At 45.6% G+C, this 25,922-nt stretch overlaps 2 protein-coding genes and 1 non-coding gene across 5 annotated transcripts in view; 1 reads left to right on the forward strand and 2 right to left on the reverse strand.

Moving 5' to 3' along the window:
- SACM1L (SAC1 like phosphatidylinositide phosphatase) overlaps nt 1–3,042 on the reverse strand; it is a 54,666-nt gene extending 51,624 nt beyond the window's left edge. The window contains exon 1 of one of the 2 annotated variants that reach the window (XM_023231312.3): nt 2,807–3,042. In XM_023231312.3, coding sequence (XP_023087080.1) covers nt 2,807–2,838 — 32 coding nt within the window. In that variant the 5' untranslated portion in view covers nt 2,839–3,042. The remainder of the gene's footprint in view (nt 1–2,806) is intronic. The other variant, XM_023231313.3, reaches the window with a different exon arrangement.
- A 191-nt stretch (nt 3,043–3,233) lies between these two features.
- Nucleotides 3,234–3,306, forward strand: TRNAR-ACG. Its single transcript has one exon. It is a non-coding gene; the product is annotated as a tRNA-Arg (tRNA).
- A 7,551-nt stretch (nt 3,307–10,857) lies between these two features.
- Nucleotides 10,858–25,922, reverse strand: part of LIMD1 (LIM domains containing 1) — an 88,310-nt gene continuing 73,245 nt past the window's right edge. For both annotated transcript variants that reach the window (XM_023231308.3, XM_023231309.2), the window contains 5 exons: nt 24,319–24,381; nt 19,554–19,684; nt 18,861–18,912; nt 17,961–18,029; nt 10,858–15,186 (listed from right to left, as the gene is read on the reverse strand). In XM_023231308.3, the coding sequence (XP_023087076.1) occupies nt 15,049–15,186; nt 17,961–18,029; nt 18,861–18,912; nt 19,554–19,684; nt 24,319–24,381 (453 nt within the window). In that variant the 3' untranslated portion in view covers nt 10,858–15,048. The remainder of the gene's footprint in view (nt 15,187–17,960; nt 18,030–18,860; nt 18,913–19,553; nt 19,685–24,318; nt 24,382–25,922) is intronic.

The following is a 25,922-nucleotide window of genomic DNA, read 5'->3' on the forward strand; positions in this document are numbered from 1 at the left end:
GATAAGAGAAAAAAAGGTGATATGGATAACGAAATGGAATGGAAAGATCACTGGACTCTGGACCAGCTGTATTCCAAGGCTAGCTCTACCATGGCTTGACTGTATGATCTCACTTTGTGGCCAAGGGCAATTATTAGACTGTTTTCAACAATGACAGGATACATATCAGCCCATGACCTCACAGAGACACTGTGAAGACAATAACATACATGAAATGACTTTTAAGCTGTGTTTCTTCAAACGGATACATTCCAAATTACCCTAGACTGTGTTCTTTTTGAAGTGCTAGTACGTGGTCTATACTGGCAAGTTCCTTTCATTCACTCAGTTGATTCACTGAGGAGCTAGCTGCTCTGCACAAGGCTCTATGCTAGGTTCTGAGGAGCACTAGAGAAGAAAATGTTAAGGTGTAAACTGGTTGGAAAAACAAAATACAGCCATGTGCCATGTAACAATGCTTTGGTCAACAACAGACCACATATATGATGGTGGTCCTATAAGCTTATAATACTGTATATTTACTGTACCTTTTCTTGTTTATGTATGTATACATACACAAATCTTTACCACTGTGTTGCAACTGCCTACAGTATTCAGGTGGGAGGCTCACTTGAGACTAGGAGTTAGAGGCTGCAGTGAGCTATGACCAAACGACTATACTCCCGCCTGGGCAACAGAATGAGACCCCATCTCTTTAAAAACAAAACGAAACAAAAGAAAAAAACAAGCATTTCAACATTTAAATAAATCCTGTAGCAATCCTTTTGTAATAAAATAATCGAACTATCTCTTTTGCATGGATATTTCTTAAAACACATCTCTAGACACATTTTTAAAAATGGCTACTATCTCCTACCAATTCTTATACAGAAACCAATTTCACTTTTAAATGCATCCGAAAAAGAATACTCCTTAGGGCAGGAGCCACATTTAAAACCTTCAACACAGCCTCAGAGCAGGAAGGGCCAAAAGGAAGGAATAAAAACGGAAATTCTAACTCATAAACCCCTTGGTAAAGAAAAAGTTGCAAAAAAGTTGTACCTTCACATTTACAGAAACACTCAAAACTTTTTTTTCAGGGGGAAAAAAAGCTAGGACTGACAAATCAGAAAATGAGTTTCACATAACCCCAGTTTGACTTTATCACCCAAATAATTTAAGAGTTTCCACTTCTCACAAAAATCAATACAAAAACATCTTTCTTACTACTTAAGGGACAAATTTCTTTTCTCTTTTATGTATTCAGAGGATTTTGGTTTGTTTTAAGGTCTGAATTGGTTAAATTTAGTGTTCTGGCAGCTGAAAAACAATCATCATAATTCTCAAGTTCTCCATCCTACTCAATCTTTGCCCTGCTAAGCTGCATCAAGCCATGGCTCCATATTGCTTAAACACATTTGAGACCTGGTGTAGGATCACATTAAACCCTTCAGTGCCTATCAGATAGACAATAACCTAATTAGCTAGCAGAGCACATGTGACAGTGGCCTGGACAGAAACGCAGTGGAAGACACTTCCTTGAACTCTTTCACCAACAACAAGGTGAGCACTTTGCAAAGGGGAACTGGGAGAAAATACGGAAAGGTGGAGAGGAAAATGTGGAGGGAAGCGTGCAGCTAGGGTTTTCAAAGAACATTACAGTAAACAGAAATGGCACGGGGGTGGACTGTAGAAAAAGCAATCATCTTTTCTGCAACACACACAGTGTGGAATAGATGACCCCTCTCTCTGAATTTTGCACCTCTAACTTTCCACTGAATCTTTCAGAAAGTTATTATGAGCTTGAGGTCTGAGGAGCATAAGAGGTGCCCAAACCACATTTTGAGGTCATTTCCCTGCAAAGGAAATGTGATACCTATGCCTAAGTGCCAAGATATTTTAGCTTATATATAGGGATAGATAAGCTACTTAAAAATTACATTTGTTTCTCCTACCAGATACTCCCAGGCTGTGGCCACCAGATTTTCAAACAGCCTAGGAGTATAACACGAAGTGAGTACAATTCTTCACAGACAAGAAAAGTGTGGACGCTAATGGGTAACACTAAGGGAAATAAGCACATGTTGTTTTTAATCCAAGACCAACCAAAGCCCTTAAAAACACCTATTTTATAACTCTTAACAACCAGAGCCTCTCTATCAAAGACTCAAGAACTTGGATTTACCGAAAAATCAATTTGCAGTGTCAGAATTCTCGAGATTAGCCTCTGGCTGTCGACATAGACTTAAGAACCTGCTTTTGGCTGGAGATGTTTAAAATTTAAACCAAAGTAAACTCCTTCAGGACCTTAAGAGTACTGACTGTACTTTAAATTTTTTCTGCACACTGAAGAGTCGTCAGGCAGGCTTCAGTACCTAGATAGGCTGTAACCAAAACAAAGGTTTGTTGATTTGTGTGTAGACTCTAAATCGCTGCTTTAGGTCCGTTAAGGAAGAGAAAACCCTTTTTCTCTGCTAAGTCATACAGATAAATTCAGTCTCTAGCTCTCCATACAAAGTGGGGACAAGCGTGCCCTGAAGGGCCGCATCATAACGCCCAGCCCCGCTCGCTGGAGGCCAGTCTGCAGCTTCCTCTCTTCAGCTGTGGGCGCTGGGGCCGAGCACGGTGGAGAAAGGCCGGCGAGCCGCTGGTTCCCGGTCCATGGCTATTCGGGCAAGGCCTAGGAGAGGCCGCGCCGGATGAGGAAGACCGGTAAGTGCTAGGAGCTCCCACACCCTATCTGCCGCCCGGGACTCAGAAGCCCTCCCCGAGGCCGGGGCCCGCAGCTGCCTCCCCGCCCGCCGCCCCTCCGGCCCGTGGGACTCACAGCTTCAGCTGCTCGTAAGCCGCCGTCGCCATCCTGCACAACCACCTCCTTCCTTGTCTCTCCGCCGGCCCCGCCCCGCGCCGCCACCTCGGCTACAGCGCTACCGGTCACCCTGGCACGGCGGCCGCAGCGCCCAGCCTCGTCCCACCCCTTTTCCCGCCCCACAAGAGAGCCGGCCTTAACGGGAGGCGGTAGAGGACAAATTAGTGTGCGAGCTAGAGCAGGCGAGACATGCCGCCGATACGGCGGGTTGGAGTGCGACGAAGAGCGCCATGACGAAGCCGCTGCGGATTGGTGGAGCGCGTTTCGGGGAAAGGCGGAGCAGCGGGAGCTGTGGCGCCGGGGCAAAATGGATCGCTGGTTCCCGGAAGCCTGTTCATACTGCATAAGGATGATCAGCCCTCGCGGAGAAAGTTTTACTAGCTCGGGGCCAGTGGCGCAATGGATAACGCGTCTGACTACGGATCAGAAGATTCTAGGTTCGACTCCTGGCTGGCTCGCAGTGCTCATTTTGCCACACTTGCATGTATTACAAGACCTTGGAAAGGTATATGGTTAGAATGTGAGAGTTAAATATCTCAAATTTTGATGCTACTTTGCTCACAATGTCATCCTTTAAACTATGCTAGGAACCTGGAGTTGTCTGAGGTGGTTCGCAAACTGCAGAGCGTCCTGTTCGTAATGATGCACCTGAGAAGTCTGTAAATGGGGTATATTTAGACAAACACACCTGGAAAAGTAGCAGTTTGGAGTGGGCATTGCTGTGGCTGGATGACGCAAAAGCGCATTTAAGGCAGCAGTTCTGGCGTTTCCTCGCCATGGAGCAGAAGCCCCCATGGTGATGTGATCTAACCAGCAGAGCAGAAAACCTGCAGTGCGGCTGCGCGGGGTGATGGGGGTCCACAAAGCGTCAGAATCTGCAGAAGCCCTGGCCTTTGCGAGCTGCAGCTCCGAAGTCAACCCGGCCCCCAAATTCCACTGGGAAACCTTAATACGTGGGTGTTTTTACAGTAAGAAGACCTCAGGTAATCTAGTATATTACCCCTCATTGTACAGATGCGCTGCTTGGACACCCGAGAAGGCGCGAAACGTCTGCGGCCTAAAGGGGACTCGAACCGTGGGATTATAGGAGTCATCGGACACTGTCGATTGACTTATCACTCGATCAATTAATTTCCGCAACATAACGTTTTCCCCTGATAAAATTATAGATTTTTAAAATATATAAAATTATTGGGAATAATAACGCGATTCCCACCCTAGATCATTACTATTATTATTTTTTTTTTCTTAAAGCCTTTTTTTCTTCTATACTTTTTAACATGGGTATACTTGCACATGTGTTTTTCCAAATTGGGGTTGTGTGGAAGGAAATAGGTTCTTCATTTTGTCCCCTTACCTTTTTGTCTGAGATTTAAGGTCACTAAATATTCTTTGAAGATATTTCATCAGAGAGCTAGATATTTTATGCATAACTCTTATGCTGGGAATTTGGGTTATTGCCAGTTTACCACTTAGAAAAAATGATGCAGCTTAGGAGTTCGAGACCAGCCTGGGCAACATAGCGAGACCTCATCACTAATAAATAAATAAATAAATTTTAATTAGCCAGGTTTGGTGGTGTGCACCTGTAATCCTAGCTACTCAGGAGGCTGAGGTGGGAGGATCACCTCAGCCCAGGAGGTCGAGGCTGCAGTGAGCTGTGACCATGCCACTGTACTCCAGTCTGAGCAACAGAATGAGACCCTGTGTTGAATTATTATTATTATTATTATTATTTGAGACGGAGTCTTGCTCTGTCACCTAGGCTGCACCAACTAATTTTTTGTATTTTTAGTAGATAACGGGGTTTCACCGTGTTAGCCAAGATGGTCTCGATCTCCTGACCTCGCAATCCACCCACCTTGGCCTCCCAAAGTGCTGGGATTACAGACGTGAGCCACCGTCCCCGGCCGAATTATTTCTTTGTCTTACAAATTTCTAGAGGTGGAACGACCAGGTGGACATCTGTAAGGTCCATTTTATGGACATTTTTAAGACTTTTGTTACTTTCTAACTGCCCTCCAAAAAATTAAACCAAAATACACTTCCATCAACAGCACCTGTTTCTCTGTTTTCATGCATGCTAACCAACACTGGATATTATAAATTTAATCGTGATTTGCAATTTTCATAATTGAAATATGGAACTTCCTTTTAATGCACTTCTTAATGTATATATTTTCCCTTGATGTATTGAGTTTTTTCTTACAAATTTGATTTTTTAAAATATATTAAGGGTATTAACTCTTAAGTACATTGCAATCTTTTTTCCAGTTTATGATTTACCTTTTCAATATTTCTTAATGGCTAGGCACGGTGGCTCATGCCTGTAATCCTAGCGCTTTGGGAGGCCAAGGCAGGTGGATCACTTGAGGTTAAGAGTTCGAGACCAGCTTGGCCAACATGGTGAAACCCTCTCTCTACTAAAAATACAAAAATTAGCCAGGCATGGTGGTGTGTGCCTACAGTCCCAGCTACTCAGGAGGCTGAGGCAGGAGAACTATTTAAACCTGGGAGGTGGAGGCTGCAGTTGGCTGAGATCACATCACTGCACTTCAGCCTGGGTGACAGAGCTAGACTGTCTCAAAAAAAAAAAAAATATATATATATATATTTTAACTTGTAGTAATTTTCACTTTTATATATTCAAATTTACTAATATTTGGTTTCTTCTATCATATGATTTTTTTTCTTTTTTTGAGATGGAGTCTTGCTCTGTCGTCCAGACTGGAGTGCGGTGGCTCGATCTCAGCTCACTGCAAGCTCCGCCTCCTGGGTTCACCCCATTCTCCTGTCTCAGCCTCCCAAGTAGCTGGGATTACAGGCGCCCGCCACCACGCCCAGCTAATTTATTGTATTTTTAGTAGACATGGGGTTTCACCATGTTAGCCAGGATGGACTCGATCTCCTGACCTTGTGATCCGCCCACCTCGGCCTCCCAAAGTGCTAGGACTACAGACGTGAGCCATCGCGCCTGGCCTATTATATGATTTTTTAATGTTTTGTTCTTCTGTTGTTTTTACTATTTACTTTAATCCATTTGTCATTTATTTTGTTGCCATTTATCATGACGTAAAGATCAATTACTCTTAAAACCTGACACACTTTATTGAGGTAAATTCAGTTGTTATCCCCATTTTCACAGATGAGGGAACTAAACTGGCTTAAGGTCATTGAGCAATTGAGTTACAAAACCTGAGATAGCACCTGAGTCTGGGCTCTTGACCCCAAGGCTGTCCTGCCCTGAGGACTCACTGTACCCCCAGAAGACACCACATGAGTGGGTTCAAGGACAATTCCCTGTCTGGGCATGGATGGCAGTCACATACGCCACTTACCCCTCACCCCTACTAATTGGCAACAAGAACACCCCATTTCTAGTCCTGATGATGCTTTTACCCACTAGCTCTGGGCTCTTGGACATTTCCTCTCCTTTAATAAAATAGGGGTTTAAGTCGCAGCCTGTCTCATAGGCTTTAGGGGAAAAAAAAAATGCTTCCATTAAGCAGCCACCACCCATTGTCATGTAGAAGGAACTAAGAGAAGCAAAGTTTGATGTTTCTTCACCAGTTGGGAACCATAAACCAAGGCCTTTGTGACATATAGTGAGACTGAAAACCAGAAAATAATCTGGCAGAAACATCCATTCTTCTGGGGTTTTTAAAGGCCAAACAAGCCGAAGTCAGATTCCAAGGAAACAAATGTTCAGGATAAGGAACCAGCCAATGATGAGTAATATAAATTCATATCTTTAGGCAAATTTTTCCTGTAGTAAAGTTGTTACATAAATAATAACTTTTTACAAAATCTGCCAGAGGCCTTCCAATGGAGACAGTCCGAGCTGCAGATGAAGCTTGTTGGCACATCCAAATAATCTCTATAACCTACTTTTAGGGCCAGCTCCCACTTATAGACCTTTTAATATAGAAGTTAAAAAAATTATTCAGAGCCGGGCGCGGTGGCTCAAGCCTGTAATCCCAGCACTTTGGGAGGCAGAGACGGGCGGATCACGAGGTCAGGAGATCGAGACCATCCTGGCTAACACAGTGAAACCCCGTCTCTACTAAAAAATACAAAAAACTAGCCGGGCGAGGTGGCGGGCACCTGTAGTCCCAGCTACTCGGGAGGCTGAGGCAGGAGAATGGCACAGACCCGGGAGGCGGAGCTTGCAGTGAGCTGAGATCCGGCCACTGCACTCCAGCCTGGGCGACAGAGCGAGACTCCGTCTCAAAAAAAAAAAAAAAAAAAAAATTATTCAGGCAGATAGTGAGGGTACAGGAGTCCTTGGTAAGGCTTTTCTTTTAATAAAAAGCAGCCCCCAAAACCATTTTTTTCCTAGCAGAAAGCAGCCTGAAAAGTCAAGCTGCAAGCATAAATAAGCAAGCTAGAAGCTTGCATAGATAAATGCACCTGGAAGCCAGGTACATCCAATATGGAAGATTTCTCCTCTCTTCTGTTTGTTGCCATGTGTGCAGGTGTCAAGGCTCTGGCCAGGTAAAAAACCCCATCTGCATAATAAAAGATCAAGGTGGAATGGCCAGTTTCTCCGAGGGCTATGTAAATGGCACAGCTGGTCAAACCAATCCCTTGGGCTTTATGTAACTCCAGCACCACCTCTTCAAACCCTTCCTCTATGTATCAGACTGCTTCCCGCCAGGAATGGGGAGATCCATTAGGAGTCCTCCTCCCTCTGCATGGGGGAGCTGTTCTCTTTTTTCTGCCTGTTAAACTTTCTGCTCCTTAACCTACCCACGTGTGTCCGTGTCGTTAATCTTCTTGGCACGAAACAACAAACCTCAGGTATTTCCCCAAAAAACAGAGCCAATTCACTTTGATCCATTTTGTCTGTCATGGAGTCTGGCCTCCTGCTGAGTTTTCAAACTGGGTGTCCCCTCACTTTCACTCCGTCACAGGCTTGCTGTGGACCAAGTCTCATGGGCAACACAGGGCCCAGAACTGCCTGTCCTTGAGAGCTAGGATTAGTTGGAGGGACATGTATGTAACCAAGTGGTGGCAGTCCCTGAGGCTGCCTTACACACCTGGAGCCACGGAGCCAGGGATTCTCCTAGAAGTGTCTCCTAGACGTATCCACAGAGCCAGGGATTCTCCTAGAAGTGTCACATATCTAGGGCTGTCGCCTACCTGGGAACTTCTAACCAGATCTCTCTGACCATAACCCACAGGGTATGACCTACTCTAATGTTTTTTAACACCTAGAGTACAAAGTCTCAATCATGTTTGGGTAGGAAGCATTTCTGTTTTCAATCCAGGGAAAAATGCAAACCCCACTTTCAGGGATTCTTGAAGGCACCCAATGACCTAGGAATATTCTTTCATTTCCTCTCAAAAAATGTTTGTTGGAGTCTGTGGTAGGCTGACTAATGCTCCTCCTGTTACCGGTGGAGGGTGTCCAGGTTCTTGGCATCTTGAACAAAGAAATGGACAAAACACACAAAGCAAAGAAACAATGAAGCAAGGAAAGATTTACTGAAAAACAAAAGTACACGCCACAGGGTGGGCGCAGGCCAAGCAGCTCAAGAGGCCGCTGACAGAATTTTGTGGGGTTTAAATACCCCCTAGAGGTTTCCCATTGGTTCCTTCCTGTATACCCTATGTAAATGAAGTAGAGGTCCATGATCAATCTGATTGGTTGTGGGAGGGGGCCAATCAGAGGCTGAAGCGAAGTTACGAAGTTACAAAGTTACACCACCCTGTACAAACATCTGGTTGTGGAAAGCAACCAATTAGAGGCTGAAGTTACAAAGTTATACTCCTATGCAAATGAAGACTTGGCCCGCAACCAGTCTGATTGGTTGTGGGAGGGGATGAATCAGAGGTACTTTCAATTTTTCACCTGCCATGCAGAAAAGGGGTGGGGGAGGGGGAAGAGGGTGGGGAGGTTGCAAAGGGAGTAGCCTCTGGTCCTTCTGTTACTTGGGCGTGGAAAGTTGGGGTTTTCCTTTTGAGTTCTTAGATGTCAGCCTGAATTGGCCTTAGCTTCCCTGCCTCCAGACCCTATCTCCTGCTTCCCTTCCCTTCAGAGATCTCCCTGTCCTCATCACCAGAACCTGTGAATATCTTATTCTGCAAAGTAAAAGGGGCCTTGCAGATGTTATTAAGAATCACAAAATGGGAGATTCTGGATTATCTGGATGGATATAATCACAAGCATCCAGGCAGGGAGGGTCAGAGAGGAGATGTGACAATAGAAGCAGCCAGAATGATGCAGCCACAAGCCAAGGAAAATGGGCAGCTTCTAGAAGCAGAAAAGGGGCAAGGAACGGGCAGTCCCCTATAGTGCCTCTGGAAGCAATGCGCTTCTGCTGACAACCTTGACTTTGGCTCATATCCAGGATGACAGAGAGATGTATTTGGGTTGTTTTAAGCCACCGAGGTTGTGGTAATTTGTTAGAGTGACCCATAGGAAACCAATACAGATTTCAACAGAGCAGCAGTGAGCTTCTCCTCACAGCCTCCTGTGGTTTTTTGACTATGTAGCTTTGCTGAAGAAGTACACTGATGGACAAGTTACTGCCTCACAGCGACCATAGTAGTAGAGCGGTCAAGACAGCGCCCTCCGGACGAGATGGTCTGGGATGGAGTACTTATTGCGTACTTTCTGTTTACTTCACCCTTCTGTGTCTCAGTTGTCTTGTCTATCAAATGAGGGATGATAAAGAACATACAGTCCTTGGAATGTGGTGAGCACACAGGAAATGTCAGCTATTACAGCTGCTACTGCTTCATCACAGCACTTAGAACCAGACCAGATACCCCACTGCCCAGTCCCACATGGCTCAATGCCCGAGGCTGACTCTTAGGACTATGCCATCTCCTCCCAACCCCTAGTGCTGGGATCCCTTGCTGGTAACTGGAAAGTGGCCATGGTGGGAATATTTACATTATAGATATCAGCAAATACTCCATATCAGGGCTTTTAAATTTTTTGCCCCAGAGGGCTGGTTTGCCAGCACACCACAACCCCAGACCACCTTTTACCCTGATTGCATCTTCACCCCTTGCACTATCAGTCTTAAGCAAATAGCAGCCCATGTTGGTAAAATCAGACTAGCCATTCTCTTATCACTTAAAAAGAAAAAAAAAAAAGTTTTATTCTGGTGTAAAGTGCCATGACTATCAGTATCCTCACTCCCAGCTTTCCCGTGTGCTTGGCACGTCAGACCTGGTAGCCACAAGGACTAAACTGGAGTCTAGAACAAACTCTTTCCCCACCCCAAGGATTCTAACCACACACTTGGCCCCATCACTCTACAAGTCCCATCTTCCTGCATGTGGCTGTCTCAAAACTGAAGGATCACTCACCTTGAGGATTCTTTGGTCATAACCTCAGAAGAAAAAAAATGGTAACATTCACAAAAGAGACAAAGTGACCTTACATGTCACTGCATCAGGACCTTACAAGTCTCAATCTTAAAGGTCCAGTAAAAGAAACTGCTGATTCTTGGGATATGATTCTCCAAGGTCTCTCACATTTTTATACATCTGGTAAGAATAGGCACCTAGTGCCAGGTTCCAGACTTATATTTCCAAGGATGTTTATCTAGTGAAGTCTTGGATGACAGAGATAGTGTCTGTCTCTGGAGCAAAAGTCAGGCAGGCTTACTGCCCATTATCAAATACCAGGGTTCCCTAAGCATGGGGGTTCCTCTTGTAATGCAGCCCACTGTGTGTGCAGGTCTCACCTGGCCCTCTTCATGGGGTCTGGGGCTCAGGGAACCAGTGCAAATGCTGATAATCTGGCCACTGCTATTGCTATAATAAACGGTCCTTTGTCTCTGACCTATGAGTCTCATAACTTCTGCCAGGATCCATGAATCCATGTGGTGTGCTCACTTTATTAGCTTGCAAGTAGGGTAAAATCTCATACCCTTCACAGGTTTGATACCCATGTGGCACTTTTAAGAATCCAGAGCTGTAAAAGAACACAAAGTCCAGGTAGCAAAACGCATTGTTTGCTGACTCCACACACAGAAAAGACCCGGGAAATATAATGTTCAAGGAGCACTTTAATAGTCAACAAATTGATGCAGTTTTGTCACAATACTTTGCATAATTTTATAGTAACAGTAAAATTCTGAATCACTTTATAGTAAAAGAAAAGACACCGAGGAAAATAATTTCCCTGTACAATGAAATTTTCATACACTATATGGAGATTTCCCACATCTGTCAAGTTTTGGCTCAGAATAAAAGATAGCTAATATATTTCACTCTTTTTTCTGTTACTTTTCTTTTCTTTTTTCTTTTTATTTGAGACAGAGTTTCGCTGTTGCCCAGGTCGGAGTGAAATGGCACCATCTTGGCTCACTGCGACCTCTGCCTCCCATGTTCAAGTAATTCTCCTGCCTCAGCCTCTCAAGTAGCTGAGATTACAGGCATGAGTCACCATACCTGGCTAATTTTGTATTTTTAGTAGAGACAGTGTTTCACCATGTTGGTCAGGCTGGTCTCTAACTCCTGACCTTAAGTGATCCACCCACCTCAGCCTCCCAAAGTGCTGGGATTACAGGCATGAGCCACAGTGCCTGGGATTACAGGCATGAGCCACTGTGCCTGGCCTTTTCTGTTACTTTTAAAAGTTCCTTCACATAGTAAAGAAATTAGGACTGATTCCTGGCAAAAAGGAAGGTACAAAAAAAAAAATTGTGCCAGGTACAGTGGCTAATGGCCGTAATCGCAACACTTTGGGAGGTGGAGGTGGGCAGATCACTTGAGCCCAGGGGTTCCAGACCATCCTGGGCAACATGGTGAAACCCATCTCTATTAAAAATACAAAAATTAGCCAGGGGTGGTCGTACATGCCTGTGGTCCCAGCTACTGAGGCTGAGGTGGGAGGATCACTTGAACCTACTAGGTGGAGGCTGCAGTGAGCTGAGATTGCACCACTGCACTCCAGCCTGGGCAACAGAGTGAGGTCCTGCCTCAAAAAAAAAAAAAAAAAAAAAAAATTTGGTTTCCTGGCAGATAGAGTTTTAACAAGTGCATCAAGCAGTAATAATTTGTGGTCTTGTGCTCAATTCTCACACATGATCTTTGCAGGGGTCCCAGCAGCCATCACAGCTCGACTTTTCACATGCATGGGACACAGTACATGGCAGCAGCCTTGAAAGGACTGCAAAGGGGTGTGAATTCCAAACATTCTCTTAAGTCCTAACATTTCTGTTCTTCATTTTGTGTGACACAAGCCCACAGTAACAAGGCGATGATGGCGCTTGAGGGTGACCAGACCTCCTCAATCATTCCATCAGCCACGTAGGACTCAATAGCAGAACCTCACAGGACTCAGCTGAAAGAGGTTTTCACTCGAGCACTAACCACAGAGAAACGGCAAGTGCCATCCTGCTGCCATACGCAGCCGATGGCTGGCTAGGACTAAATGCCCTTCTGTGGTGAGATGAACCAAGACAGCAGATGGGGAAATAACATCAGTGAGAGAGATTACGAATGGATCCTTATATTGCAGTTCAAACTGGGTTGTCTCTTCTCAAACCACCCAGGCAGTTTCTGAATGTCCCAAGATAGGGGTAGAGGAAAAGAAGAAAAAGACAAAACAGGAGACAGTGGGTAAGAAAACCTAAAAGGCACGATGAGGCAAAGGCCTAAGATGAAGGCTGGCTTTGGGATCTGAAATCCGGCCACAATCCTCCTTGTTTTATCTAAAGTCCAAGAATTGTCAAAAAGAAAATCCAGGAGGGCTATTCATTCTAAATTGTAAAACCTTTTCCTCCTGGCCTACCAAGTCCTTGTGTTTGCTTTCTAGGTGCCCATAAATACAACCCCATTACAATTCTATTTGGCTAATAATTTATATTTAAAATACCAGGTAGGTGAACATCTCTTCATGGCCTTTGTGCAAGGGCCTGAAGCGGGGAGAAAAACAACTGATTGAAGATTCCTACCTGGAGCCTTCTCCAGGGAAACTGACAACCAGAGAAATCTGTTGCTAGGATTTCTAGGACATCTGGAAATTCCCTTATTGTTCTTTCTCGACAATATAAAATGGTATATTTGCAAACCTATCTGAATCACCTCAATCTAGGCCGCTTTAAAAACTTCATTTAAAAATGTAATCACAGATTTTTAAACTAATTACCCAAATTGCAAACAAACCCAGCTACTTCTGGTCTTGAACATGGAGCAAAGGTGTGTCAGTAAGGCCAACATTCTTAGGTTAACAGAGACAGGTTAACACATTGGCTGGCTTCATTCACCCCCTGCTGTGCCCACACTGAGTTGGATGACTTGATGGGAAGAGAGGGTCCCCACCTCAGGGTTCACTTCCCCAACCCCAGCGTTCATGGGTTTTCAGGAGGCTCAGCCTGTGAAAAAGAACCAATGACAGTGCACACCCTGGCTGAAGTGACATCTGGCCAAAGGATTCCAACAGAATGAATTTCATCAACATGGAAAGGATAATCCATGGCACCAATTCTGTGCTTTTTACAGGCAATGGTTACCAAATGAGTCAAAACATGGCCTAGAAGTAGAGCCAGGCCCAATGAAAAGCCTGAGTTCACACATGCTACGGGCTCCACTGACCGCCCTCAGCAGCCCAGCACCCAGTCCTCTTGCTCTGGGTGCAAGGTGAGGAGGCAGAGTGCACACACTGGCTCCGGTGTCCCCAGCCTGGCTGGCAATGGTAAAAAGGGCTGCCTTTCTTTTGCAGCTTCTTCTAATCAAAATACCAAGGGGTATTGACCTCCAGCCTCAGGGATGTGACTTGCAGTGCAAATTTTACCTCTTCAGTGCAGAGAGTGGTCTTGAAATCTCGCCAGTGTGTGGCCCTCCCTCAGTTCCTGCCACCCTGGGGAGCCAGGATGCTGAAATGCATAAGGTAAAAGCACTGAATCGGATCTGTTCCCCGCTGACCTTTAGTTACGATCACTCTGCCCTGACCAGCTGGAGTTGGGCCTGTGTGAAGCCACTGATTTCCAACACACTGAAGAAGCTATCTGAGTCCAGTGTGAAAGCCAAATTCCTCCTGAATCTGTGATTTGGTGAAGCTCTTGTGAGGTATTTTTTGTGTGTGGAAGACTGAAAGTGAAGGGAAACAACTAAAAAAACAGACAAAAGCAGTGTACCTTATACTGGTTTCTTCCAACATAATGCCTGTGCCAAGAACTGGGCGGGAGAGAAACCAACAAAATGAATATAATAACTTATCCTGAGGCACTCCCTCCCATGCTGGCTTAGAGATCTCGCACACACAAAAACGCTCCTGTTTATAAGAAGCTGTCTCTCAGTATGCAGGCAGTTCTTCCCAAAAGCCCGTCATTAAATAAGCTAAAAACAGGTGCAAGCGATGTACCTGCATGGGTTCCTGAGACTTGCCTTGCAGAAGTGGCCTTCCAAGTCACTGACTCTTGAAAACTCCAGAGAAAAACAGCGCAAAGACGTGGGCAAAAAAAAAATCCTGGTGCCTGCACCAAGTTCTTCTCCCAAAGCATGTTTTACTCATATAGGGCAAATTTCTGTCGGGGCCTCAGCTGCCTTTAGGAGAATAAGGATTTGCAGGGGCACAGAGAATGCTGTCAGTGTCTGAGGAGGAAACCCTGCCTCACTTATTTCAAATCTTGCCTCTGGTTTTCTAAGCAAATTAGTCTTAGGATACAAAGCACATATTAGAGCTTCCTTCTTGCCTTAATGCAATTAAATTTGCAGCCATTCTGCAGAAGAACTGAAGCTCTTGGGTGAAAAGAAGCCTTAAATCATGCCATGATATGTATGGGGGGAGGGGGCATTTGGGTATAGGTATTTTCCTGAAGGAAGAGAAAGGGGTGAATGTATTGGCAGCTGAGCTGTCCCTTCAAGGGGATATTGTGAAACAAGCTCAATAAGAACCTCTCCTTCAGAAGCATGAAATGTCCCCAGAGGGGACAGGAGGATTCCTTTGTTGCAATGATGCAACCTCAGGTCATATGCTACGCACATGCTGGAGCGTTTTCCTGAGTAACCTGAGGAAAATGTGGCAACAGAGAAAAGCACTTGGAAAATACACGTAGCAGGCAGGTAGTGTTCACCTCCTTGGTTAAAGGAAAGGCACCCCACACATGCTCACAGGAGCTCTCCCTTCCACCCCTCCTCTTCCCCTACCCCACTTCCACCCCAGGGGCCACCGGAAGCAGCAGCAGCAACCCCGGCTCCTCATCCCCTGCCGTGATGTCTGCAAGTGGCTCTGGCTAGAAGTGGTGCTGATGAAGGGCTGTGGACGAGGGTCTCTTCTCCAGCCTCTTCACGTGGCAGGAGTGACAGAACAGGTGGTCCTCCAGTGGATAACAGCGGTGGCCATCTTCATCGTTGAGCTCCAGACCACAGTCCTGGGGGGAGGCAGACATGTCCAGGGGAAGCAAATCAAAACAGACTGCAAGACTGACCTGAAGGTCACAGTCCCCAAAATCAGCAAAGGGTGCTGTGTTTTTCTGTATAGGCAGGAAATGCCGGTGCAGAAACACAGCTCCTGCCCAGTGGAGGCCTGTCCAACACAGGAGACACAGCCACACAACACTTGCTGTGAACCACTTAAAATGTGCTGTCAGTGTAAACGCAGATTCCCAAGACTTAGGACAAAAAGAGGATGTAAAAACATCTCATGGGAAAAAGGAATGAGATCATGTCCTCTGCAGGGACATGGATGAAGCTGGAAGCCATCATCCTCAGCAAACTAACACAGGAACAGAAAACTAAACACCACATGTTCTCACTCACAAGTGGGAGTTGAACAATGAGAACACATGGACACAGGGAGGGGAAAAACACATACCAGGGCCTGTTGGGAGGTGGGGGCTGAGGGGAGGGAACTTAGAAGATGGGACAATAGGTGCAGCAAACCACCATGGCACACGTATAACGTATACCTATGTAACAAACCTGCACACATATCCTATTTTTTTTTAGAAGAAATAAATTGTGGAGTTACAAAAAAAATCTCATGGGTAATTTTTTTATATTGATTACATGTTCAAAAGATAACATTTGGATTTTTTTTTTTTCTTTTTTGAGACAGTTTCTGTCTCCTAGGCTGTAGTACAGTGGTGCGATCTCAGCTCACTGCAACATCCACCTCCCGGGTTCAACCAATTCTCCTGCCTCAGTCTCTGAAGTAGCTGGGATTATGCACGCACCTCCACATCTGGCTAATTTTTGTATTTTTAGTAGAGACAGAGTTTCACCATGTTGGCCAGGCTGGTCTTGAACTCCTGACCTCAATTGATCTGCCTGCCTGGGCCTCCCAAAGTGTTGGGATTACAGGTGTGAGCCACCACGCCCAGTGAGATTTTTATTTATTTTTTATTTTTATTTATTTATTTATTTTTGAGATGGAGTCTCACTCTGTCACCCAGGCTGGAGTGCAGTGGCGTGATCTCAGCTCCACTGCAACCTCCGCCTCCTGGGTTCATGCCATTCTCCTACTTCAGCCTCCCAAGTAGGTGGGATTACAGGTGCCCACCACCACGCCCAGCTAATTTTTTTGTATTTTTAGTAGAGACAGGGTTTCACCATGTTAGTGAGGATGGTCTCGATCTCCTGGCCTCGTGATCCGTTCACCTCAGCCTCCCAAAGTGCTGGGATTACAGGCATGAGCCATAGCGCCTGGTCCTTGATTTTTTATTTTTTTAAGACAGGGTCTTGCTCTGTCACCCAGAGGAGAGTGAGGTGACGTGATCCTAGCTTCCTAAGTAGCTGAGACTACAGGCACAGCATGCCTGGCTAATTTTTGTATTTTTAGTAGAGAAAGGGGTCTCACTGTGTTGCCCATGCTGTTCTCAAACTCCTGGGCTCAAGTGATCCCCCTGCCTCAGTCTTCCAAAGTGCTAAGATTACAGGTATAGGCCCATGCCTGGCTGGATATTTTGAACTGAATAAAATAATTAATCTCACCTGTTTCTTTTAACTTTTTAATTGTGGCTACCAGAAAACTTAAAATGATACAATGACTTTAATTTGTTGCTCTCATATTTCTTTCCTTTTTGAGACAGAGTCTTGCTCTGTCGCCCAGGCTGGAGTGCAGTAGCACAATCTCAGGTCACTGCAACCTCCACCTTCCAGGTTCAAGCAATTCTCCTGTCTCAGCTTCCCGAGTAGCTGGGACTACAGGTGTGTGCCACCATGCCCACTAATTTCTGTATTTTCAGTAGAGATGGGATTTTTGCCATGTTGGCCAGGCTGGTCTCGAACTCCTGACCTCAAGTGATCTGCCAGCCTTGGCCTCCCAAAGTGCTGGGATTACAGGCGTGAGCCATCGCGACCGGCCCCTTATATTTCTTTTGGATAGCACTGGTCTAGAAAATGTGGAGAGGCCTGTTGAGCAAATGTCCTCACCTTTTTCTCCTGCAGTGACCTGGGGCACCTGGGGTCCCGCAGCAATGATTCCCACCCATTTCTTCAGTGTTGGCAGTGGGACAAGTCTATATGAAGGACACCCCCGTTCTCTACTCACAGGGTCACCAAATGAATCTAATCTACTTCCATGGGTGAATTCACTTAATTGTGGCTGAAATTTCATGGTCACCCTTCACAGGGGCTGGTGAGGGGCGATCCCCAGCTTTCCTAACAGTCATCAGGTACTAGTGCTTCTTCATCCTGGGTTGGGACACAGGGCAGGAAGGGGCAAGCGGACCCCACTTGCCTTCACACCACCAGCTGACATGCCTGTTTCCAGGAGGGGCTTCCTGATTTCCAGGGCTTGGCTGAGAAACGGGCTTCTGGCAGACAGAACAGCCTACAAGCTGGAGGGGAGGGTGTCCCTTCCCCAAATCGCACACCTGCCTGACAATGTGGCCCCCAGACAGGACCTGAAACCCATGCTCTCCACCACCCTCCTAGCTCTGCAGCTTCAGGGATAGTAGCTCCAACAGTTGCAGGACTTGATAGTTCTGAATGTGCAAAAGAAAGGCCTTTATACCTTGAGCATTTCCATCTTCTCCTATCTACCCTAAGAACCAGCCTTCACTCCATTTCCTACAGAAGTTCTAGAAGGCTGAACCTTGCCAGAATCTTGTTGACCGCCAAGAGGTCAACCCCAGTCAATGCAGGATGCTCTTCTCTTGGATGTCTACAATGGGCTCTGGGGGCTGGGTGGGGAGGGGCCTACCTCGCAGTGGTAACACTCCACGTGGTAGTCTCTGTCCATGGACACGACACGGATGGTCTCATCTGAGCCCTGGGACCAAAGAAAAGCAAGAACACGCCGGAGAGACCTGTTAGGGGCCTGTCGGGCTTGATGTACCACAGGGTGGGGAGGGAAGAGGGTTTTGGGGTAACAAGTAGGTGGCTTGGGAGGAGACGGTAATCAGGAGTACTTGTTGGAAAAAGAATACATTCAAGCTGATGAGAGGGAAAGTGGGAGGGACAGGAGCCCTTCCTTCTGGAATGTTGGAGTCAACACTGAAAGAAAGACCTACGTGGACGCTTATTTTAAAAAATGAATAAAAGACAAGTCTTTCTGCTCATCTGCTAATCTAAGAATTAGTATCAAGTAAGGGAATTTGACCAGATCATGGGGACAAACCAGCACAAGAAGGGTACTGGGGTGGGGAAGCCAGTCAACAAGGAAGGGTGAGGACGTGACTTCTCTCAAAGGTGAGGTGTTTTGTTTTTTTTTTTTGGAGACAAGGTCTTGTTCTGTCACCCGCTGGAATGCAGTAGCACCATCAGAGCTCACTGCAGTCTCAAACTCTTGGGCTTAAGCAGCTAGGACTACAGGCACATGCCACCATGCTTGGCTAATTTTTAACAATTTTCTGTAGAGATGAGGTCTTGCTATGTTGCCCAGGCTGTTCTTAAACTCTAGGCCTCAAGCAATTTTCCTGCCTGCCTGGGCCTCCTAAAGTGGTGGGATTACAGGGCGTGAGCCACTGCACCAGGCCACAGTTGAGATTTTTAAAAGGATACCTTAAAAGATGTAAGGACAGGACATGGATCTTGTAAATGAGCCCAGGGAGATACTCATGTCTTAGAAGCCCCTGGGAGCATGTCTGGAAAGGCATCTTACCTCAGGTGGAAGGATGGGAAGCCCACAGGCTGCACACTTGGGGGCCAGCACCCTGCGGGGAGAAACAAAGCAGCAGTAAATGCACACTGTGTTGTTTCTGGGAGCAAAGCCCAGAGACAGACTTGCACTTGGAATCCACATAGAGCCTTCCTCCATGCTGCCTCCTGCCCTTTGCTCTCCTCCCTCATAGAATGTCTGGAACCTGGCTCACTTTGTGGAATATGCCTTAGTATTTGTTCCCCAGCTGCAATGAGGACATTGGCTGCCTCTCACTCTTCTGGGGACAGCACTAACCTATTTGTTTACACTCCTCATGGTGCCTAGCACAGGCCCAGGCAAACCAAGATTGGTGGGAACCAGCACTGCATAGGGGTCTTGTGAAGTTAGGTAATGCTGAAGCCACAGGGCTTGGTGGATTCCTCCCGAGGCCTAGCCAGGAATACGATTATTAGTTTTTTGTGCTCTGGTTTTTTTTTTTTTCCACTAAACATGATTCTTTAACCTATTCCTGTCAATGCTGGCATTGACCAACCTCCCAAGATCCCTACTGCACCCCTCAAAACCATTAAGCCTTTGCTGGACTGTGATCTAAGGGCAGCTGGCAAACACAGTTCTGTCAGTTTCCACCGCTCACTCTGCTGAGATCAGCTTGGCCTACACGAATGGGTCCTGTCTGCTCCCGTCCCTTCTTACTTGTGGTAATCTCGGACACAGTAGATCTTGTTCTCTGAGTCCACGGTGAAGGGCACCCCATCCAGACACTCATTACAGACGACACAGCGGAAACAGCCGGGGTGGTAGGACTTCCCCAGGGCTTGCAGGATCTGGAGGAGAGGCCAAGACTCAGTGGGGATTATAGGGAAGGATGGAATGGTGGAAGGGGAGAGAAATACATTAGTCCTAAGGATTACATGAGCAGTCACACACGGAGTACACTTACCCCTGAGTTTCACCTAGGAGAAGAGCAAGAGGTGATGGGGTGGGAAAGGCAAATCTGTTTAGATGAATACACAGAAGAGACCACCTAAGAATCTTTTTCCTGCAGCCTCTCACAGGGTCTCTGAGCTGGGAGGGAAAGAGGGCTCCTTTCCAACCCTCACCCAGAGCAGGAAACTCTTGCACAGTTCTTTATATGAAAGAGATGCTAAGGGAGGGATGGGCCAATCCCAGGGCCAAAATCCACCATGGAGAAGTGGGAAACGATGCAAAGCAGGGCCAGAGAAGGATCCATCCTTCCCAGATTTGGGAAGCAGCAAGTACTTGGAAAAATGGAAAGAAATTGCATGTGGAAATGGCAGAGCTCAAAAGGAACCCCTTCACTTCTGCCTCTTGGGTGCCCCTTCTTGCAGCTTTGACTCTGGAGCATGATAATTTAGAAGTTCTGACTCAACTCGATGACCTCAAATCCAAGTATAATAAGTAAAGTTTCTCTGTTGTTGTTTTGAAATGCAATAGAGGGAAAGCCCCACAAACTTCTTCCTCTCAGTGTCATTTAATCTGGATCTGGATGGGATACCTGGAACTGCCAGAGCCAACCTGAAACCAGGACAGATCCAAGACATGGACAGCAGGAAAGAGAAGAGATGGAAAGAACATCCTTGGTGAGGTCCATAAGTAACGGAATTAACTCATCATGGAACCACATACTTCCAAGCCTCTTTTTAGGTGAGATAAAATATCATTCCTATGAAGTCAGTGGTCCTCGAAGTGTGGCCCCTAGACCTTCAGCATTAGCATCATCTGGAAACTTGTTAATAATGCACATTCTTGGACCCCATCCCAGATTTCTTGAATCAGAAACTCTGGGGGTAAGCCTCGGCAGTTGGTATTTTAATAGGGTGATTCTGATATATATTAAAGTTGGAGGATCATTGGTTTAGCTCGAATTGAGTCTGGGTTTTTTCTATAATTTGCAGTTGAAAGCATCTTCACTGACTTCTAGGAGATTCATTTCTGCAATTACCTGTGTCATGAAACTTAGCAAAAACAACTGAACTACAGAATCAACATGAGCAAGGTCACACCAAAACATGCATCTGCGAAGAATGTACAGAACGGTCATCAACATCCAGCAGTGAGAGCCACATAGAAAGCCTTCAAACAGGCTGAAGAAAGAGGATTTTGGATTTAGGGAAGACTTGTCAGTACACTGTGAGACCTGAGGGGAAAGAGATGCTGTGTTCCAGCTCCTTCCCCTGGAAGCCTCAGGCGGATAACTCCACATTGCACAAGCTCCAGCCAGGAAGGCAAGAGGAGGGCGTTGTTCTATTCCAGCTTTCCTCTGAATGCTCAGCTTTCAGGCTTCCTCATTCCCTCTTGGGTTTCACTACCCTTTGAGGGCCCTCTCAATCTGCAGTAAGGCAAAACAGGAAGAACAACTGGCTGGGTTTCCAAAACCCATTTGGTAATTTGGACCTTGGAATGAATTTTCCCCAAGATGAATGCTGTCTTGGCAGAAAGAGATCCTTAAATTAATTTAATCCACATTGTGCCTAAACTAAGATTGGAAAAAGATGCCATTTTGCTGCATTGTGACTAGCTGTAATACTTTTTTTATGTGAGACTATGCCTGGTTCTAACCTGCAAGCCCAGAATGTACCCCTCTATTAACAAAAGGGTACACAGAGAGACAATTTACACAAAGAGTTAGACAGCTGGGGTTCTGTCTAGACATTCACTACAAGTTTTCAAGTCTAGAGAAGACCCGAAAGACTGAAGGTTCAACTTCATACTATCCCATATGGTAGAGATCTCACATCAAGAGATGGAGACTATTTCCTCCTCCCCTTGAATCAGAACTGGCTTTGTGACTTTCTTTAATTAACAGAAAGTAGAAGAAACAATGTTCTGAGATTTCTGAGTCAAAGGCTTAAGAAGACTGGTAGCTTTGACTTCCTATCTCTTGCTGTAAGGAAGTCTGAACTAGACTACTAAATGATTAGAGAGGGGCCTGGAGGGTGAGAGGTCATCTTGGATGTTCCAGTTCAACTGTGCTACCAGCTGAACAAAGTTAAGTAAGAGACCCCAGTCAATGCCACACAGAGCAGAAGAATTGGCCTGCTGAACCCTAACCTAAATCCTGACCCACAGCATGAAGCTTGATGATAAATAAGAAATCACTGTTGTTTTAAACTATAAAGTTTGAGGGTAGTTTGTCATGCAGCAATAGATAAATGACATATCCTGAGGTTATCCAAAGAAGTCTTAGGATTACTAGAACTAAGAACAGGGTATAATCATACTTATAAATTCGGACCATGTTGACTTCATATGCACTAGGTTTGTCAGGACACTAAAAACAAAGTCAGGCCGGGCGCGGTGGCTCAAGCCTATAATTCCAGCACTTTGGGAGGCCGAGACGGGCGGATCACAAGGTCAGGAGATCGAGACCATCCTGGCTAATACGGTGAAACTCCGTCTCTACTAAAAAATACAAAAAAACCTAGCCGGGCGAGCTGGCGGGCGACTGTAGTCCCAGCTACTCCGGAGGCTGAGGCAGGAGAATGGTATAAACCCGGGAGGCGGAGCTTGCAGTGAGCCGAGATCCGGCCACTGCACTCCAGCCTGGGCGACAGAGCGAGACTCTGTCTCAAAAAACAAAAAAACAAAAAAACAAAAAAAAAAAAAACAAAGTCAAATTCTGCTAAAGAAATAGAACCCTACAGAGTCTAGAAGATACCCGGGAAGGAGAGGTAAGCATATGCAGCTTCTGCCTACCTTCCACTGTGAGCATGGCGGAAGGGCCACGTTTCCCAGGGAAGTCTTAGCTACTAAAGAGGACATGGCTCTAACAGGACTAAGGCCTCTGCTGAGGTCTGTCCAAGCCTGGGTGATAGCAGATATTCACCATAAATAGGGAGGGCTCTGGGTCACTGATGTTTTATAAATGTTAGCATATAACCAGCAGAAATGAATATTTATGTCCGTCAAAGACATGCACAAGAGCGTTCACAGCAGCTTCATGCATAAATAGCAAAAAACTAGAAACCACCAAATCCCCATCAACATGAGATGGAGAAATAAATTGTGCTATATCCATACAACGGAATTTCACTTAGCAATACAAATCAATGAACTACTAACACAGGTAACAGTATGGATGAAGCTCAAAAACATATGTAATAAGACCTGAAAGCATCTATACTATAAGTTTCTATTTATATGAAGTTCCAAAACCAGCAAAATGAATTTCTGGCAATAGAAGTTGGAATAGTGGTTGCCTTTGTAGGAGTGGGGTCTTGAGTGGGAAGAGACAAGAAGGAACTTTCTGGAGTTTGGGAAGTGTTCCACACCTTGATCTGGGTGGTGGTTACAGGGGTATATGCACATGTGAAAACTCGTTCAGAGGTACACTTAAGATTTGAATCTTTTACTCTGAGTTACTTCTCAATAAAAAGGTAAAATTTAAAATACTAATGATTAGAAATTATCTTCTCTAGAATGAAATTAATGAGTCAGCATAGAGAGGGATTTAACTCTTTCCAACTAAAAGTATGTTATATAATCACTTCCTCTAATCAGTATGTTAAAGAACTTCTTAAAGGCTGATTTACAATGGTGAACAATTTGACCTTGTATTCATTAACCTCATAACCTAACCCTCTAGGGAAAAACTGTCTCCACTGAAGACCTGAAACCCAAGATAACCTCAGAGAGCCAGTGACTGAGCAAGGAATGGAATGTATAAAACCTGGTCCTTGCTCTGCTGTCTCAGAACTAAATGACAGGCCCAAAAACTCATCTTAGTAATGGTGTGAGCTGGGCACGACACAGGGAGAAAAACTTTGCTCCTCTGGCTTTCTCCATTTGACTCCAAGGTAGCTGAGATTTCTGCAGTGAAAACCGACCGTATTTAGCATCTCACCTGGATGCCACAAGGATCACAGAGAAGCCAGAGGGAGGCCAGTGTGATTCAAACAGCCCAGAGGAGGAGAAAGCATTACCGGAAACATGACATCGTGTGCTCTAGATGGTTGAAGATGTTAATTCCAATAAAAGCCAGCAATGTGGGTTCCATTAGATCAAGCAAGCTGCACTTTATAGGGATGTCTTTTTTTTTTTTTTTTTGAGATGGAGTCTCACTCTGTTGTCCAGGCTGGAATGCAGTGGCACGATCTCAGCTCACTGCAACCTCTGCCTTCCGGGTTCAAGCAATTCTCCCGCCTCAGCCTCTCAAGTAACTGGGACTACAGGCACACACCACCACTCCCGGATAATTTTTGTATTTTTAGTAGAGACGAAGTTTCACCATATTGGCCAGGCTGGTCTCAAACTCCTGACCTCCTGATCTGTCCGCCTCAGTCTCCCAAAGTGCTGGGATTAAGGCGTGAGCCACTGCATCCAGCCGTAACCACAAATCAAGATAAGAAACACTGTCCTCAATTATTAATATCTTTTTTCTCTAAACGCCACCTCCTCCACCTGAGATGCTATTCTCCTCTTTGGCTGACCTACTCACCATGTCCATGATCAGATGTCCACAAAGAAAACACCTGTCAGCCGACTGCTGGAAACCAGAGTACTACAGAAGAAAAAGAAAAGAAAGTTAAACCCGGACTGGGAAGACGAATCAGCCACCTCCCCACCAGCCAAGAGGATTGGCTGAAAGATGTGTCACTCTGTGCAGAATTCTGTGCAGAATTCTGTCATTCCCCAAGTACGACACAGCTGTGGGCTGAGTCACAGAATATTCTCTGCCACAAAAGCCATCGCAAATACTAGTACCACTCACTCTAACAATGACTGTGCCTGGGCACCCACAGCATGCCAGGCTCTATGTAAGGGACTGTATATGAGATGCTTTAATCCCATCTCAGTAGTTCTCAAAGAGCAGTTCCCTGGCATCACTTGAAAGCTTGTAAAAAATGCAAATCCTTGGGCTCCACTCCAGACCTACTGATTTGGAAACTCGGGGGGTGGGTTCTGGCAATCTGTGTTTTCACAAGACTTTCAGGGGATTCTGATGCATTCTCAAACCACCACTCTAATGCTTACGACAATTCTGCAAGGTCTACATTATTACCCAGAATCCTCAAATAGAAGCAGAGGACAGCTCAGAGAGGTTAAGTGACCTTTTCAAGGTCACACAGCCAACAAAGGGTAAGGACAGGAATCAAATTCAACTCCGGTTCTGGTTAATACCTTTTATAGTTAGCTTCAAAGAAACTTGATAATTACCTACTTTACCTTACCTTATCTTATGTAAACACATACACACACAGAGTCTTGAAAGACATGAGGTACTCTCTTCAAAAAACATACTAGATGCTACACACTAGACTAGAAGTTTGGGTATAACAAACACAACTTAACTGGGGGAAACCTAATGAAAGGAAAGTGGGAAAAACGAAAAAGGGAAACTTTCTGCAACTCTACACCATGTGGTGGAGGTTTCTGTTGTCTGGCACCTACGCCCCATTCTGGGGGTAATAGTTCTTTATTTTCATTTGGGATCCAGCCCCCAGCCCCACATCATGTGGCTCCCATCACCATGTGGGCTGGCTCCACGCCAGGGCCCAGGCAGGGCATTGACAGACCTGGTCCCTCAGAACCTTGCATTCCTCCAGCACTGATAGTTTTTCCAAGGGTGGGCATGTGGCCCAGTAAGAGCCAATGAGACTCCAGGAGATGTCTGTTGAGGATTCCGAAGGAGGGACTGGCACTCTTGCCCGCTGGATGTGAAACTGAGAGAATGTAAACTCTGGGGTCCTGCCAACATCTGGCCATCACACAGGACCTGAGACTGAAGCTACCACTGAGACACAGGGCCAAAAACTGTGGAGAAAATGACTCCTGAGGCACTGCTGGAATAATTTCCTTTTTACTTAAGCCCATTTGGGTTTGCTTGTCTGTTTCTGGCCAACAGGAGTCATAATGAATCAACTTTTCAGTGAAAACCAAATAGAGCTTTTCTCCAAGGGAAGGCAGGGAGAAGCTGGCCCTGAGCCCATCTCTGCATCTCACATTCCTCATCCCTGAGATGACAGGGTCATTTCAACCACCATCTATCAAGCACCCACTCTGCATGGCATCGTGTTAGAATCTGCAGGTGTGAAGGTGAAG

This window comes from Piliocolobus tephrosceles, chromosome 2 (genome assembly GCF_002776525.5).
Source record: "Piliocolobus tephrosceles isolate RC106 chromosome 2, ASM277652v3, whole genome shotgun sequence".
Taxonomy (NCBI): domain Eukaryota; kingdom Metazoa; phylum Chordata; class Mammalia; order Primates; family Cercopithecidae; genus Piliocolobus; species Piliocolobus tephrosceles.